We start from the raw sequence: 18,374 nt of genomic DNA, 5'->3' as shown, positions 1-18,374 counted from the left end.
TACTATTGATGACATGCTAAAAGCATGTATTAATGTCGGTACCAAACAGTATGAATATTCACTGATGGCCGAAACATTTGCAACAATGTCTATGAAAAGGCCATGTTTTGCTTGTGGCCAATTTGGGCATATTCGTAAATACTGTCCGAAAACACAAGCAAACAAAGGAGCGCCTGGACTATGTCCGCGCTGCCACAAAGGACAACACTATGCTAATCAGTGTCGATCAAAATTTGATAAGGAAGGTCGACCGCAAGCCCCTTCGGGAAACTTCAAGCGGAGCGCGGCAAGGGGTCGCGCCATGACGGCAAATCACCCCTCGGAGTGGCTCCCACCGGGAAGCAGCCGCCGCTTGTGCGCCAGCACAAGCGGCAGCGCCGGGGTGGACCTGGCCACCACAATAGAAGTGCTAATTACTGATACATCAGTTGTGCTAATTCCAACTGGTGTCCACGGCCCCCTGGGGCGAGGAATGGCAGCACTGTTAATTGGGCGATCTTCAACCACGAGACAAGGGCTGTTTGTGTTACCTGGAGTTGTCAATGCAGATTTCATAGGAGAAATTAAGATAATGGTATGGACTCCGATACCACCCTGTACTGTGCCAATGGGAAGATATGGACGATATATTGATTGCTGCAGAGCAAAAGGAAACAGCAGAAGAGGCTCTGCATCAGATTACGCGAGCAGCATCAGCTGCAGGATTAAGAATTGCGGAAGATAAAGTACAGGAAAGTCCGCCTTGGCGATATTTAGGATGGAGAATTTCTGATCATCAAATTCGACCACAATCATTGACCCTAAAGACAGACATAAGGACTTTGAATGATCTTCAAAAACTTTTGGGAACTATTAATTGGATCCATCCCTCCTTAGGGATTTCCACAGAAGATTATCTAGTCCAGTAAATCCATTCGTAACCTGTCTAGTAGGACAGCCTGTTGATGTTTGGCATATTTCGTTTATTGTTAGTGTGCCTGCTTTGTTTCTTGTTATGTGTTTAAGGATTGATCATTTAATTAAGTCATGGCTGTTCAAACAAAAACAAATAAAGAAGGGTGAGATGTGGAGGCTTGTTCAAAGACAATAGTACCTTGTTAGCAGATAGTTAACCACAAGGGTGTCAGTCTTTGCAGCAGATGGGGGACAGAGCCGAGAAAGACGAGGACTGAGGAACACCTCCCCCTGCCTCGTGTGCGACGTGTCTTGCCAGAAGAAAAGAAACAAAGCCAGACAACCGCGCAGGTGGCCAGATGCTGATTGGTTGTGCGCTTTGCAACACTTGTGTTAAGAAAGTATAAAAAGAAGTTGGTTTGGAAATAAAGTTGTCTCACTCTGCACCCCAGACTGAGTCCGTTTCTTCACAAGGTGCAACATCCCTGTACTAAGTGTTACAACACTTCAAGCTAAAAGGAGAAATATTTATTGGAGTGTGCAGGGATAGTGCTTTGCTGGAACTGCAGTCTGGATACCTCATACCTGTGTCCATTTGCAGGGAAGGGACAGAAGGGCTGGACCACATCTTCCATAATGTGCTGCATTCATTGTATGGACATAGAAAGCCTCCCTCAGAAAAAAAAAAAAAAGGATGGAGATATAAAATAATCAGAGTAACTAACCCCAGGAATTGGCTGCGTTACTCCTGTGACATTCCCAGTTTGTTCTATACAATTTTTCAACCAAGTCTTTTTGAAAAAGATGGAGGAGAAATGCCAGCTTTCCATTAAGCTTTGGTGCCTTGCCTGGAATTTGCTTTAAGTAGCAGAACAAATCAACTATTAAATGCCTCAGAAAAAAATGCCTGAGATGCTCTTAGCTACCATATGAAGACAAGGAGACCAGTTTCTTTGCCAAATGTTGCACGGGACATGCTTAACTTGGCCACATCCAAATGTGTGTTCCTGACAGTGGTTAAGAAATTAGAGTGCTTGTAAACATGCCAAGGATTTTGCAAAGAGCGGCTGATCCTATCATCAACTAGGCATCCAGGATAACCTCTGGAGTCCAGTCTGACACTTCCATGAGTTATAGACATGAACCTGGTCTCCTTGTTGGCAGTGCACACGAGAGACACCATTGAAACCGGTGGCAATTCACAGCTATGAACGACAGAACCCATTCTCCTTGTCTGACTTTACTGAATATAAATCAAGGCACAGTCATGCTAACTGCATCACACACATCCAGATGACAGTAACTTTCTCAGTGCTTGAGACAAGAGAAAATATTGTGCAGTTCTGCTCATCAGCTTTATTGTGTGCCAGCCAGACGATACACATTTCATGCAGACTATACGTTTGCTCCAACCGTCGCTCCGAAGAAAACGCTTGACTTCACGTGCGCTGCTCCTGCTCTAAGGTACTCGGTTCTTGGTCTATAGCACCAGTGGGTTTCTCAGGGGTTCTGCAAGTAGAGAAAGAGCATCATTGAAAAGCTGTTAGAGCAACGCGCTGGGTTAAGGCAGCAAAGTGCATCTCCCGAGCCAGAATTTGCCCCGTGGCGCCTCAGTCCGAGGGATGCTCCCCATGCAGCCCGTATGTGTTCGTGTGTTCTCAGGATGACCAATGAGCCTGGTTCTGGTCCCCATAAGGAGCAGGTCCAAAACCCATGGAAGTCATGGGGCTGAGGGCCACAGAATGCAGAGGGCCAAAGCTCTTGACTTTTTCCTCAGCCAGTGGTTCATCTTGGACCAGGATCAGGCCCACTGGTCAGCTATGAAAAATGCTTGCCAATTGATTATAACCTGCATTGAAAGAGCACCTCGCTGTAAAATTGTCTCAAGAAGAAGCAGTTGGTCTCCCTCAAGGCAGCCCTACAACACAGGAGAGCCGTGTCCTCCCACTCAGCAAATGCCCTGTGACCATTAAAGCAACAAGGATGACAGAGAGCCCAGCTAATACATATTGAGGTCTCACTTAAGAGCACCCCTCCTACTCAGTGTCCCCAGGAGACATCAGGAGGGGATGGTGGAACCAAAGCATTGGATCCATGTTGGGATCAGCTCTGGGGCTAGTTCTCTTCTTAGGGTAAACAGAGGTGCATCAGTGTAAGCATCACATTTCAATTGCTGAGGATCTGGTTTCACATGCTACAGGGAAACTACAACTTCTGGAGAGTAGATTTGCTCTAGGCATGAGCAGAAGCACAGGACATGGCCCTAGAGTTAGGGTGGGTGCTCTTAGGAGGGTCTCTGGATGAGTGTTGGAGAGAAGGATGGGTCTTACTGAAGTGCAGCAGAGACCAGGAAAGAAAGGTCTGTGGGTTGTGAAGGAATCCACCTTCATTAGGTGATAGAAAGAGAAGGAAGATCTCCCGGGCTGAGAACTGTTATGGATGGAGAGGGATGTATAAGGCTGCAGAAAGCAGGTGGAAAAGCAGGAGAAAGCTGCTCAGCTTTCAAATGGCAGCTTTGCATGGCAAATGCATGAAGGGGCTGTGGAGATGACTTTCTTCCTCTAACCTCGCCTTGGCTTTGTGTCAGGAATGATTCCAGCTTGGAGCTTAAAGGACGGGGGTAAAGTCTGACACAGTGTGACAGCCTGCCCAGGAGAACAGATGCAAGTTACCATTTCCCTGCCATGTCAAACATGGGCAACCCAGCCATGTGAGATTAACCTTCCTCGTTGAAAGGCTCATGAGCCAGGACAGTGTGGAGAGCCACCGCAGCACAGCTTGTGCTCAAATACTCACCCTCATCCTGCCCTTCATGCTCATAGTACAGAGAGACTTGCTGCCAGAAGCTGTTGGCAGAGGTCAGCAAGCCCAGTGTCCCCAGTGATCACAAGTTGTGCAGAAAAACATTGAGTTTTCCCACTACTGGTTCCTGTCCCTGGGAAGGAGGTGTCCCCAGCACTGCAGATCCAGGAGATCAGGGGCAAATCCAGGGCAGTTCCTCCTTCAGCAGCCTCAATGCAACACATCCTTGTTGAGACAGCCACGATAGCTGTGTGTGCGTTTGAACGACGGATACTTCCCCAATATAATCCACTGGCTCTTCTCTTAGGAGTGCTTCCTTCAGCCACATCCCACAGCCTGGTTAGGAGTCATCCTCTTGGAGCAGAAAGAAGCTGGTGCCATCCCCGTCCTCTTTGGCTTCCTCCTTGTTTGCATTTCAAGATTGGGCTGAAGATAATCACACCATTGTCTTTCCAGCTAAGTGCATTCAGAACCTGTTTTGAGCTGGAAGGGGTGGGTGGGAGGTAATTATGCTATTTTTTACCCCTGAAAGCCCAGGGATAAAGCAACATTGCAGACATCCCGCTGGGAAAGGACCAGCCCCAGCTGCCCGTGCCCCAGCAGCCCTGCAGCGATGCGAGAAATGAGCGGGGAGGACCCGGAATCTATTGCCAGGGCACTCAAGGATGGAAATACGGATCCTCTAACGGAAAGATGGATCCTGACCCTATAACACAAAAGTGACAGTGTTTACAAATTGTTGTCTTAACCAGAGGAGGTGTGGGTTTGTAGAGCTTTGCATTCAGAAACAGACCGTTGGCGGCACATCGTTGTCTTGATGAAACCCAGGTCTCTGCTCAGGAGAGGTTAATTATGCACCATGACAAGGTGAAAAATGGAGAACGGATGGATTGGAGGTGACAGATCATCACCCAGGTTGCAGCTGAGAGAGGATTGCAGAAAGAGTCATGATAACAAATTCATCAGTGGTCTCATTTTTTTTGCAAAAAATTCTCCTTGCCTCTGATGGTAACAGGCCTCAGCAGTGTTTATTCTGTTCTGCACAGATATCCAGGATCTGCTCGTGCCTGATCCAAGTTCCTCTGTGGATTTTGGACTCTGCTCTTTGGTGACCTCTTATCAAAATATGGCTGATAATATTTACCCTTCTGTGCAAAAATATCTTGATTCAAATTAGCTTAACTATTTGGGAGCTCCTCTGAACCAGAGTAAACAGACTCAACTCCTGGCATAAGAAAATAAAAAGTTGCCTTCAAGAGCAACTAAAAGCAGCAGAAATTTTTCTTCCAGTACCTTAGGAAAAGCAATCCAGCCCTGCTTAGACTTCTTAGCTTTGAAGTCAAGAGAAAGTCCATTTTTCACAAAGCAACAAGAGAATTTTGTCCTTTTTGTCCTTCCTTTTTTTATGAAATTCAAGTGAGGACATGACTGTTCTCCTTGGAAGAATGACCTTGGAAGAATGGGACCCTCACCCAGAATCCAGGTTCACTTTCCTTAGAAGATATGAACTCATCGATTCCTTGGCAAATGTTTTAACGATTAAGTTGTAGGATATGCTGAGTCACTTCTTTCTTCTGAGTACATTATTGCCCTTTGTGCACCAAAGTCTTCTTTGCCCTGATAAATGGCCTTAACATTTTACTCAAAATTAATCTCAATTCCATTTCTTGGAAAAGGCAACAGCATGAAAAAATAAAAGCTGTACATTATGGCTCTAGTCTTGTGCCTTCCAAAAAGACGTGAGGAATTAGTGCATTCCCATGAGGTTGGCAAGTCTGAGACTTGGTCTCCCTCAGGCAAACGAAGGTTTTCAGCCTGGTTCTGGATGTAGCAAGCAGAGAGGTTGTTAGGAGTTGCATAGATTGAATATATCCTGGAAATGTGCATCAGCTTGAAGCCAATAAAGCCTAAGGAAAAGGAAGCTTGTTAGCGAAATCTAACCTGATTTAGGCCTCAGATGAGCAACAAGCAGCTCAGCGCTTCAGAACCTAAAAACTGTCCATCTGCCAAGCAGCAGATACACAAATACTTAGATTTTACTGATGATAAAAGACTTCAAGGCATCTTCAAGGTCAGCTAGGGACACCAGTGGCATCCAGGAGTCTTCTCCTAAATATTATTCAATTCTTAACACCCTGCAGTAGAGATTTGGGGTGTTATTTTAGGTTGCTCTACTGCTTTTTCATTCTTGGATGCTAGAATAAGAGTTTGGAGAAGAAGGAGGCACCATGGAAGCATGCCAGGTAGGAACAGTTTGTGGTGACACATGAAAAGGGATAAAAGCCTCTACCTATGCTATGTGACCCCCTTTCCCACTTCTTTCCACAGTATCTGCACTCAAATCATTACAGCCTAGAGATGCCAAGTACAACCCAGCAACGTCTCACTTGTCTTCGATGAAAACTCCAGGCTCCTCATGGAGGAGGACCAGCCTTCCTCTTGTATTTCCTCTCTTCTGTCTACTCCTGCACACCCAAGGGCATCACTGTGGAAAACGCAAGGGATTGAGAGATGTTTGATCTTCCTGGCTACCAACAAGCCACAATTTGGCCTTATCTTTGTCTGCAGACATAACTTTTGCAAATGCCCCATGAAAACAACGTTAACTTAGCTGGTCATCCAGCACGGAAAGGAGTCTCCTTTGCTCTCTGGCAGGGTGGTCCTGCAGCAAGGGTCACAATAAGGGTGGAAAAACTGAGCTCGTCCTGCAACTTCCATGTGAGCGTGGAGCAGCACAGTCACCTTGTACATTGATAGTGCCAAAAACACAGACCAGGATAGCAGATTTAAGGAAAAAATTAGGACAAGAATGGCTGACAGTGAGCCAGGAAGGAGTTAGGACCCACCTGGGCCTCGGTCAGTCAGAACTTGGTCCCTGCTGTGCTCACAGGATGGAAGGATCATGTGCAGGTCTAGTCCCAGCAAGGGATGGGCACATTCAGGGCACCTTCTCAAACTGTAGAAGTCTCCTGGGCATCCATCTCTGAAGCGTGTCCTGCTGCTAAGCCAACTTCCATGCCTTCTCCTCACAGGTACCTCTGCTTGGATTTTCGATGACACATTTCTGCTCATTTTTGGTATTGCATTTCTGTATTTCTGCTTTCTGTAGTGCACTAGGAAATGCAGATCTTTTAACAGTAGCTGCTTCCATTCTTGGCTGCAAGGTTCCTCCCTTGTTCTCCTCAGTTGCTGCGTGAGTTCAGCCACTTGCCAGCCCAGGACATCTCTGCACAAAGGTGGAGAAAGGCCAGCCTTGAATCAGATGCCCCAGAATCGCAAAGGGCAGGAGATCATGTAGGTCTGGATGTGCTCAGCTCCTACTTAGGCAGCAAAGCTTGTCTCCGTGGCTGTAAGAAACAAAGCAGGGTACTGGGGAACAAAAACAAGCGCAGAGCCAGCCCCAAAAGACCACGGATAGAGCTGTGGTAGCAAGATCAACTGCAGAACTGGCCATGAGGACAGACACACAACGCACTTGCGGACAGGACACAGCTACTGAAGCCATACAAAGAAAAGAGAGAGAGAAAGGGCAGTCGAGAGGTATTGTTTATTCTAAACAGTGAGTGTTATAGCACAGTACAGGCACAGAAAAGGCTTACAGTCCAAGAGAGACAGGACCTGACACGAGACAGTAACTCAGGGCGGATGGGAAAGCCTCCTGGTGGAACTGGCCTTTTAGGACGACCTTGAAGGAAAAGGCAGCAAAGAGGGAGAAAGCAAATGGTTGGGAAAGGGGCTGTGGGACAGGCACTTGGAAGCTGACAAGGAAGATGGAGGGAATGAATGGTTTGGAAAGCCAAAAGGAAGAGCGGTGTCAGGTGGAGATGGGGGATCTGCTGGAGCAGTGAGAGCAGCCCTATGTTCTGCAGTGGGAAGGAGCTGGCATGAACGGATCAGTGATGGGACTTGGAGAGGGGGTAGGAAGCAGGAACAACTCGGTTCCCTGGTCCTGAACCTCAAAGCTATATTTAGCAATTAAATTTAATTTAGTAAATTAAATATGTTGGTGGTGGATGCCTGCTGGTATCCCTAATGTTAGATCTCTCAGCTGAGAACAAGGTGGCCATAGATAAACTGCCTTTGAAAATGGTCCTCAATTGGGCCATAATCCCCAAACCCAGCAGCAGTTAAGTGCCATGGCCTGGATTGATCTCAGGATTTCCCGGTCTGGATGATCAGGTCCCAGCACTAAGCAGAGTCCCTGGGTGCTGCTATCTCCTCCACCACGTGCCGTGGAGCACGTGCTCCTCACCCCATCCTGTGACCCATGCTCCAGGCCCTTCTGCTCCTGCTATGTGACAATCAGAAAGAAATCTCATTCCCCAGGACGATGCTGTGCGTTTAGCGACCTGCACCAGGCGTTTTATCTCTAAAGCCACCTCTGTCAGAGGTGATCCACTGCCTAAAGAGAATTAGGAGCAGCCCGTGGCCACTTGATTGGCCACCCAACGCTTCTCCTGAGGAAAGGGCCAAGCAAGACATATAATTCTCAGGCTACCCATGGGAGACAGGTGAAGAAACAGCTTTGCTCAAGGACTTGAGCTTTCAGCAAGGCTCAGGCTAGGGCGGAATGGAAGGCAGGCAGATGACAGCAGCGTTTTCCCATAAACGTTTCTCCCTGTCCATTTCTCACACCATTGAACTGTTGACATGGAAGGAAGAGTTGTCATTTGTCAGTGCTCTGACACGTCCCTGAGAGCTGTGACTATTCCTCATCCATCATTTTCTGGTGGCTGCTCCTTGCTGTCGGCCTTGTGCAGCAGGCTCCTTGCATGCATAAAGATCTCTTCAATCCATTAGCAGGCTTGGGCTTACATCTCCACACTGATGGCCATGATTAGGAAGCTCTTTCTGAGGCATCCTGCAACAGAAATTAAGACTGTTTACACGCAAACTCCACAGTTCACGATCAATCACCCATCCTGAAGTACTCAGAGCTGTGTTGCTGCTCACTACAGACATCTGGGCTTGTGAGTAAACCCAGTTGCATTAGTGGAATTGCTCCCAACCCAGAAGGCTCACACAAACAAGGACAAATAGAGGCATCATCCTAAATCCCCAACAGAATCAGACTTACCAAGACACTGCTGGAAACAGGGAGAGTTGAAGCCGCTGTCTGAAAATTGCAATATTTTGCAACAACACAAGTGTGAATTGTTCTTAGAGATGAACATGGCCACGTCTTCACATTCACACTAGGGAAAATTTCTTCTTTCCATACAGATCCTCTTCATGATTTCATATTGCAGCTGTTCCCGGGGCTTGTGGATATTCCTAGATGATACAGAGGCATCTACCTAGAAAAGTCCCTTTCTCTCCTGCATTGGCACATCCCTAAATGAGCCCTAAGGATTTTGTGACAAAAGAGGCTGCATTCAGATGATAAGGGCTGACATACCAGCTCATTGAAATGTCCCTTGGATCTTGGTTTGCTTGTCAGGGATGTAGTAATGGTAACTGAGGTTTTCCAAGGAAGCTCGGAGTCTTGCAAGTGCCAAATGGTAAATCTCAGCCTGGTGCCCAAGCTGCTCAAGGTGGGACATTCAGCACTGCCTAGCTCCAAGTTCTCATCGGATGCAGGCAATAACAACCTCCCAAGAAAGGAGGGATGGAGAGCATCAGGCATGGATCCCTTCATCCACCCATGCACTTCTGCAGGGTATGAGCACCAAAGCCCTCTGCAAACCGTGCATTTGAAAGCAACTGATTAAAACCAGAAATTTGATTTAAAATGATTAAAATCAGTCTGCTTGTAGTCTATGTGGTCAAAGCAAAGTCACGCTCAGATGCTCAGCTCCTAAGAGTGCAAGAAACAGACTCAGCACTTTAACATCTCAGTATTTCCTCTCTCTCCTTTTCCCCCTCACCCAGACAGGATTAATGAACATTAAAACTATTGCTAATCCAGCCAGCTCCTCCACATTAAATGCTCTTTCATTTTTAGTAACTCGCCTTCAGCGCTTTGTACAGCCCTTGGAATTAGGTGGGCACTGCCAGGCACAAATGACTTGGCTGAGATTATAGAGTCACTCTATAATCCCAGGATGTGCACAGTGAATTCCCAGGACTGAAATCAGCCCAGCAGGCTCTGCTCTTAGAAACACATCTTGTCCCTCTGGGTGTTTAGCTTTGCAATTCAGGGTCAGCTCAAGGAGCGATATAGAACAACATGTTTTCCAGCACTGAGAGTGGGCAGATGAACTATGGAAAAGACCTGGGACCTTTGTGCCTTGTGGGAAACATCTTGTTGACCAGCCCAATCTATGCCCAGTCTTATAACAACGAGCATTTCCTCCCAAACCAGCTGTGGATGAGCCAAAAGACAAACCCCGGGACCTATAGCTCAGTTAAAGCATTTATAAACTTGTACATCTGTTAAGTGTGAGCAATGTATGGATGAAGAGGGGAAGGGAAAGGGAAGGAAGAGACATGGCAGGTTGAGGATGCAGCACTGTTATCAGCATGTAGTCAGAGGTGGAATAAATTCAGAAAGTGGATGATTAATAAATTCAGGCAGGAATGAGAAATAGCACCCAGAAACAATAAAGGGGAAAAAAAGGGTCAATGTGACATGGAAGTCAACAGAGCTTTCCTAGAGGAGAAATTTAGATATAATCCAAAGACAGACAAATCTTTTTTCAGTTAAGGATTTGGTGGGGATGTTATTGGAAGAGAAAACATAATTAAAAAAAAAAAAAGATGGAAAGTAGGAGTTTATAAGCTGGGTAAAAGAAAAAAAAAGACAAAGCTAAGATTAAGGTTCACCATTTGAAACCGAATTGTCATTACTTGCTATGTTTATGTGATATATAAAGCAGTGCTTTGCACTTCCACAGACACGGCCGCACGAAGACTCCAAGTGCTTGTTCAAAGGTGGCTGGGCTTGCTCCATGAGGAGAAAGCTCAACCCAAGCATTTGCCACCTCTTTTCAGTGAGGATTTGGAGTCCCCGGCACCTAATGGTCAAAAAACGGGCCTTTTGAGCGGTTTTGGTTAAAAGTGAAGTGGGATGAGGTTTGTAACGAAAGCACCTTGGTCGCCAGCACCTCGTCTCCCTGCAGCTCTCCACGGGGCCCATTCTGCTCCCTGGTCAAGGGCAACGTGGACACTGGCAAGGTGCAGAACGTGGTGCAGCAGCAGCCTGCACGCGGGGAACGCACCGCAAGAACCCCCTGCTCAGCACCGTGCATAGGAAATAAAGTGAAACTACCTGCTGTGCTCACATCGCATCTCTGTCCATCTTCACATCTGCAAAGGCTCAAAGGGCATCTACAGGTAGTCAGACCGACAGCTCGGTTGTCCCTGCATGGAACTGGAGGCTCTAGCAACATAAATCTGATTACACTTGGAAGGGTATTTTTTTCCTTTCCACTTAAATGTGCTTCTTATCGAGAAAACAAGCTCAAGGAGGTGGTATTTGTCTTTAGCATTTATTTATCATTGGCAAAAAAACCCTTTGAGCAAGCAAAGATCACAAGCACGTCACAATCAATTGGCTATACATTAATCCGTGTGTGTGGGTGTGCGTGTGGGTGTGTGTGGGTGTGTGTCATTCTCATACGAACAGCAGGAATGAAAACACATTACAAAGAGACAATCCGTGATATGCAACCAAACCCAGGCCACAAAATCTTAATTAGACACTTCCTATCCGCCTCCAAGAGGCAAGAGTTTGTGGAACTCGTGGGAGCCACGTATTTACAACAGACGCATTGCAGATGAGCAAGCAGGTGATCGGTGTGCAAAGCAGTCAGAAAACAGGAGCTCGAGAAGCAATTAGCACCATTTGGCAGAAAGGAGTAACAATACAATACAGTGAAAATGAGAAAGCCAGCAACCGACAGCAGAGCAACTTTGACAGGGTAAAAAGCAAAACATGGTTCTTTTTCTTTTTACAAGGAGAGCGAAACATAATTACAAGTTTGCGGTGAGACAGAATCAGCATTGTGGTAGCTGGAAACACAGAACAGCCGAGCACTCTTTCCCAAAGGGATTGAAAAGCTCAGAGTCCAAAGTGAACTGGAAACAGCAGAGATTTGTGGCTCCTTTCTGATAACCTGAGTGGGTTGGCATAAAGTCTGTGGAAAATACAGCAATGCGGGATTTCAGCCTAAGGCCTGACTCTACAGCTGCTCCTGGCATTAAATGCAAGGCTAAAATGTGCACTTAGATGTATGTCAAGCGCCCAGCTCATGTGGAGCAGAGGTCAGAATTGACTTCCCTTGACTTTAGCTATGGATGTGGAGGCTCCCATGCCCTGTGGGTCTTCCAGGCTCTCCCTGCAAGGAGTGAAACCTTCCAAGGAACGTTCATCCCATCCCAAAGGTAATGTTGAAAAATGGGAGATAGATCATCCTTGGCAGGTTTCTCTCTCTTCCCACTGAAATGGGAGCTTAGACCACTGGCTAGCACTTCGTATCTAGCTTTGTAGTTAGATGCCACCTAACATTTCATGTGTTAAGGAAATACAAGGCCTTATTCTGACCAGTCTTGGTGTGGGGTTGATTCAAACCCCACAGTGGATGCTCTCCTTTGAGAAGAAGCAATCCAGCAGCCCTGGAATAGTGGGTGCTTGATCAGGAGTTACTGAGATGCTTGGAGCTGGTGGTCCAAGCATGGCTCATCCTGATGTTGCTTGGGCAGAATTTGGTTCCTGTTGAAGCCAAGGGCTAAATTCCCTTTGAATTCAAGGCGACGTGGTGTTAAGTGCACTGTTTGTCAGAATGCAAAGCTTGGGGACAAAAATAACTGGGAGAATGATTTTGCCTGGTGTCCCACTACGTGAGATCGGTGTGTTGGGCTACTCTTAAGTCCCTATGTGCCTTCCTGACATCTTCTGCCTGCTGTGCCACGTCATCTTCTCAGCTGTTGCTCTATCCTGAGATAAGAAAGGGCATTACTGAGGAGTGTGAAGATGGAGGAAGCATCTAAATTCCAGGAAATCGCACGGCTTGGAAAGCTCAGGTCTCTCTGGATGGCCACCCCTCGTGCCAAGGGGCAGGAGGAGCTGTGAGTGGGGCTCCCCTTCGTGAGCTCCACGCAAGCCCTTGGCTGAGCTGCTCTGGAGACAGAGCTGAGCTTTGCACTCAAGCAGGGGCTTCTGAGCACTCAGAAAAGCAACGGGCACTATGGACAGGTCAGCGTCTCCATGAAGCATGCACATCAAAAATGCATTACATTCGCAAAGATTTCCACAGTTTTACTTCCTGGAGGATTTCCCTGGTTTCCTCCTAAACATCGGAGGTTTAAATATATATATTTCTATATATGAATATATATTTTCCACATACACAACCTGACTAGCTCATAGCACACAGTTCTAACACAGCTAAGCTTGGAAATACACCACTGAATTCGGAACACTACACTTACTTTATACTCAAAGCTTTAGGCTGTTAGCACAAGGCAAACAGGACACATCACACAATACACTGAACTTGGCATTTATTCATTACTAAGGCCAGCAAATGTCACTATCTGTAGACCACGGAGCTTCCCTCATCTTTGGAAACCTCCTCTCAGCCTTTTAGTCCGGCACTCATTTACGTTTCCAAGACACCCAGTTATAACGGGGTGAGATTCCAACAATACAGCTCTTCGCCCTCCCAGCTCATCTCTTTTCTATTACACAGTTTCACATCTCTAAAATATCCTAGCAGCAAGACTTGCTTCATTCAAATGTATCTACAGCAACACAATTCCGAAACTCTCCTCTTACACCACTTCCCTGCCCTACTTCCCATCCCTTCGTTCTTTCTGAAAGCTTCAGGCTGGACTGTGTGGTGGGACAAAAATGTTGAGCTGCAAAAATAAAGAAGGACCCTGAGGTCCAGAATCAGGAGTTGGGCACTTACATCTGGGTTGGGACTCTCAACTCCCTCAACTCTCATTGAATCAGAGCCGAATTCTGAAGTGTGCAGGGCAGCCTGGCCCATCAGCTCAGAGAAATCTGCCTGCTCCCATCATGTTGGGTGTTGGGCCATGATCCTGCTGAATATGAAGATTTTGTGGGGTAAAAGCACAGTAAATAAGAGTTGAAACCCTGAGATCTTGCTTGAATGGGAGGCTGAGGATCCCCACAACTGGTTTATGGCCCCACTGCCATGTTTATGAGCCAATATGAACTCCAAAGATTTGGAATTCTAAATAATTGGGGTTACCAGCTTTAGTCAGCGCTGGTGGCTCATCTCCTTCTACCTCTTGGAAGGCAACATCTGCAAACTGATCCTCCTTCTGAAATCTAGCTCTTGTTGCACACACTTGTCTACTGGCATCCCAGAAGTGACGAAAAAAGACCAAGATTCAAAAGAAATCGGGGCAATTAAGAAGGTGACTATCGTAGGGGAAGCAATAGGGGAGAACAGCCTGCAGAGAACCTGTCCTGACCTGCCGTATCCGTGGGAATCCTTGTGCCTTCCCTCGCTCCTTAGGATTTTGGAATCAAGGCCTTTGAGCGATGCTGATGGGTGAAGATGCCCTGATGCAAGTAGAGCCACCCTTGTAGAGGATTTGGCTCAACGTCTTTATTTACATGGGATCTCATACCACGTCCCTTCCTGGAAGCAGAACTCCCACCAGTGTCACCAGGAGAAGCTCTCAGTGGCACCATGGGTCCCAGCGGATTCATGGCACATCCGTGGCGCTGTGGATTAACCTCTGATCCTTTCCGCCTCCAAAGCCTTTCTCCTGGCCTGCTGGCACCGGTGGGAGGTGACCGAACACGGCGACCCCCAAACGGGCCTTGTAGGATGAGAGCACAGCCCATCCTCAGCATCCTCGGATCGACGAGCAATTCCACACTGCCAAAGCACTGGAAGATCAAGCCCAAGGAAAGGGTCAGGCTGTTTAACACCCTCACAGTGCACAGTTAATCCATAACCTTTGCATCCTACAACCTCTTCTGGGCATTCCCATTTCCCTCCTGTGATCCCCCTCACTCTGTGTAGAGCTGTGTTGTGCAGGCAAAGCAGAACAACCTGACCTCAGAAAAAAAAAGGATTTCCTAATCCTCCTTGGAAATAAAACAGAAAAGCTTCTAATACGATCAGAACAAAAAGCAGATTAGAAGCCTCTAATTAATTTTGTGGCCTTTATTTAATCAAAGAAAAAAATAAAAAGGAAAGAAAGGAAAGGAAAAGAGAGAAAGAAAAGTGCAGTGACATTTACTCTTTTGCCTCAGCCAGTTTATTGTTCATCTCTTTACTTTTCTCCTTGTCCTCTGGCTTTGCTGTGTTGGAAGTCTCGGCGCTCTTTTTCTTGGCAGCCCGGCCAGATGCAATCTGCTTGTCTTTGGCCTTTTTCAGGGGTTTATGGCTTGTTGTGGTCTTTTTTGGTTTAGAAGGCTTTACGCTAGGCTTTTCCACCTGCATGGAGGGCAACATGCGAAACACCAACAGAGAGAGAGAAAGGGAGAAAGAGACACACACAAGGACAGGTGGAAAAGAGGATTTAGATCAGAAACATCATCCAAGAGACAGTGAATGTTACTTTTCTGCTTAGCTACACTCTGCCATGAAGGGAAGGGAGCAGAGGGCTGTATGTGGAGGTGCAAATGGGCAACTCCTTCCCAGTGGTGCTGGACACAGTGCCAGCAGGTCCAAGCTCGTGCACTTCAACTGAGCTTGCAGCCTGGGGCATACCCTTAGTAAGGAGCTGCCCTCTGACTCATCGTTACATGGGCTTAATAAAATCGCATTAATTGTTCTGGTCCTAAAATCTCCGAATGCAGATTTGTGACCAGGATACAATGTTAATAGCATTTTATCAGTTCCTTCACCTGAAGGATGGTGACAATGGAGGAAAATCAGTTAGGCATAGATGGGGCCCAGGACACCAAGTGGCACCTGAGGAAAAGTCCAGAACAGGGTCCAGGATGTGTTTCTGTAGCCCTCAAAGCAAGGAGGGCTGCTTTAGGTGGAAAGGAAGCCTTCAGGTCCTCCCTGGTGGTCCTCCCGGCCCTCTGAAACTTCACCAATCTAAGCAGTTACAAACTCTGGGGAAGACTGAAGGTCCTAGGTTCAAAAACTGCACAGACTGGCTCCATTTAGCTGCAGATCCTCAGCTGCTCCTAGAAAACAAGGCTGGTAGAGATTTCAGTCCAGGCTATCCTTGACCCGTGTCCATCTAATCAAAGACAAATCAGCTTACTGCCAAAAGCTCTCTGAAGTCACCGCAGACACGGTTCTTACCATGCTGTTCCTGGGATAAAGTGTAATGATGGGTGTCTATAGATTTGGAGTTGGAAAGAGATACCAGTCTATAAAAATGACCTGGGAAATGACAATGCCAAAAAAGAAAAACCCCTCTTAATCTGGGCCTTACCGTCCCCTGTTGACAGTTTGAGGTAGGGCAACATAGACCCCAAAATACATCAACCTGTCCTAGAGTCCATCTCCAAAGTGGATCCCTAGATGTTGGCAACGAAGATAGCACGTAAGGGAAATGAAAGCAGGTAGGGTCGAGCCCAGCCTTTTTGCTTTAGACACGTCCCAGCACAAGGTGGGACTCCACAGGGTGGCCCTCGTTGCCCTGTGCTGTGTTTCTCACCTTCGGAGGTTCTTTGTAGGGTTCGCTGTAGAGGGTGCGTATCCTTCTGCGTTCCAGGAATTTGTTATCGGCTGGAGCAGGTTTACTGGTTTCCCCTTTGAACTGAGCGCTGTAACTGGTTTCGTGGGTCATTTTCTCCTCTGGAGGCTTGTACTGGGCCTTAGCTTTTATAGCTTTCACAGGCTTGACATCTATCCAAGGTCTGAACTCGTTTCTGAGGGAAAAAGAAAGAGTGCAGGAATCAAAACAAGAGGAGAGAAGAGGCAACACAGGCACTCCTATATGTAAATATAAACAAACATAAAGGACCAAGATTTCCTATAGGCTCCCCTTACCCAAGCCTCTAAGCAGCGAGTTGTATCATTCCTCCTTTAAAGCACCAGCTTATACCCAGTAGCCTGTTCTTTTGCTAAAGAACAATTAAAAAAAAAAGCCATCTTAGAGTTAACACCCAAAAGGACTGGAAATGCAATGTTTACCAAGCATCGAGCTATGGCCTCTTTTTAGTAGCTGCTGAGGGTGAATTTCAGAGTTATCGAAAAAAAATGACACTATCTTTCTTTTCTCTTTTTCCACAGCAGTGACTTCTGAAAAACATATATTTCTACATATATATCTTTAAATCAAGATTTTTAGCACCTGATGGACACTTTTGGTTTCCTGTCCACAGAATCCAGGTCTTGATTTTTTAAATTCCTCCCAATAGAGCACCAACATCTTTCTAGAACTGAAGAATAACGTTGCATTTGCTCACTGAAAATTGCCATTCATCTGGGAAAATAACTCTATTTTATGAGAACGGAAACGGAGAAATCCCAAGCGTGTTGCTACCTCAGACAGTTCATTTCTCCTCAGATATAGCTCCAGGCAGAGTTTAAATCCTGAAAACTCCAACACAAGCAAGGAATTATCCTAACGATGGTGAACTTCCCTCAGGGAACAAAGCCCTTGTCTGGATTTTGGGTCCTGGGGTGCAATGGGAGGTCTGCAGTCCCTGTCCCTAGATCCACCTGACCACCTTCAGGTTGTGCTACACATTTTTAACGTGGTTTATTAGGGAAAAGAGCCCGGGGGAGGGTGCTATGTACGTGCCAACCAGTTCCCTCCTGTAACAGCTCTGACAGTCCCGATTCAGTATCAGTCAGATTGGCCAAAAGAGAAGGATCTTGAAGATGCTCCGTTTTAGCCTTTATGAAAACAGGCCGATAAGAGCCAGAGGCTCTGGAAAACCTCCACTGGGGCTTGCTCCTTTCATTAGTCACCAGATGATCCACTTACCATGCAGATGGGCTGCAGAAGTTCAGCTGCTGTCCCCGGGGCTGGTGACAAGGGATGTCCTTCATGTGCAGGATTGGTGGGTCTCCCTGCCCCATCTACCAGCACATTTAGCCCATCTATCAGCCCCACTGCAAGTGATGGAGAAGCCTTCTCTTCTAAGTTTCTGCTCCCAAGACACCAACACACATATTTAGGTCTATTTAGGTATTTCCCTCCCTCTTACTTACGACTCAGCCCTTCTTGGGCTTCAGTAATTCTGCCAAGGACCAGGGGACACTGCCTCTTTGAAGGGTGCTGTTCTTCCTAAACTGTGTTGCACCTTAATGGGCAATACATGAATGGACTTATCCGTGCCCCTTTGGTGGCTATTCACCAACGTCACCCATTCTTCTATAGTCATTTCTCTGCTGTCCATCGCTAAAAGATCTCTTCCCTATGAAGATTTGAGAGAAGGAATGGAAATGCCTTTAAAAATCTGGATTAAAGACGTAAATACATGCTATTTCACTAGAATATATTACTGATAAACTCAAAAGATGATCCCAAATTTGTCGGAAGACAGGAGGAGTCTTTCTAGGATCCAGTTTTGTTCTTTAAGTAGACTCTATATTCTCAACTGCTTTCCCAAAGGAAACAAGGTCATGCAATTTTTTACTCTCTGTCACTTAGGTCCCTCCCTAGCAACTTCTGAACCCATTTGCTGTTTTCAGTCAGATTTGCTGCAGGAAAAAATTCCAACACATTCCCTCAAAATCAGCACTTAGGCAGAGGAGGAACATCAAAAAGGTGTCCTCCAGCCAAGGGAAAACCCAGGTACAACATGTTTTTTAATCACTCCAAGGCCACAATCCAAC

General features: G+C 46.5%; 1 protein-coding gene across 2 annotated transcripts in view; it reads right to left on the bottom strand.

Annotated features, from left to right (window-relative positions):
* Window positions 1–2,116: 2,116 nt before the first annotated feature.
* MAP6 (microtubule associated protein 6) overlaps window positions 2,117–18,374 on the bottom strand; it is a 35,289-nt gene continuing 19,031 nt past the window's right edge. The window contains exons 2-4 of one of the 2 annotated variants that reach the window (XM_088535020.1): window positions 16,243–16,456; window positions 14,863–15,059; window positions 2,117–2,403 (exon numbers count right to left, since the gene is read on the bottom strand). In XM_088535020.1, coding sequence (XP_088391146.1) covers window positions 2,334–2,403; window positions 14,863–15,059; window positions 16,243–16,456 — 481 coding nt within the window. In that variant the 3' untranslated portion in view covers window positions 2,117–2,333. Of the gene's footprint in view, window positions 2,404–14,771; window positions 15,060–16,242; window positions 16,457–18,374 lie in introns of those variants that run through there. The other variant, XM_088535022.1, reaches the window with a different exon arrangement.

Source organism: Tinamus guttatus, unplaced genomic scaffold (assembly GCF_059628265.1).
Source record: "Tinamus guttatus ecotype Peru unplaced genomic scaffold, ASM5962826v1 Tinamus_guttatus_pri_ptg000602l, whole genome shotgun sequence".
In the NCBI taxonomy this organism is placed as follows: Eukaryota; Metazoa; Chordata; class Aves; order Tinamiformes; family Tinamidae; genus Tinamus; species Tinamus guttatus.
The sequence above is the reverse complement of the archived record's forward strand: the minus strand, read 5'-3'. Positions and strand labels throughout refer to the sequence as shown.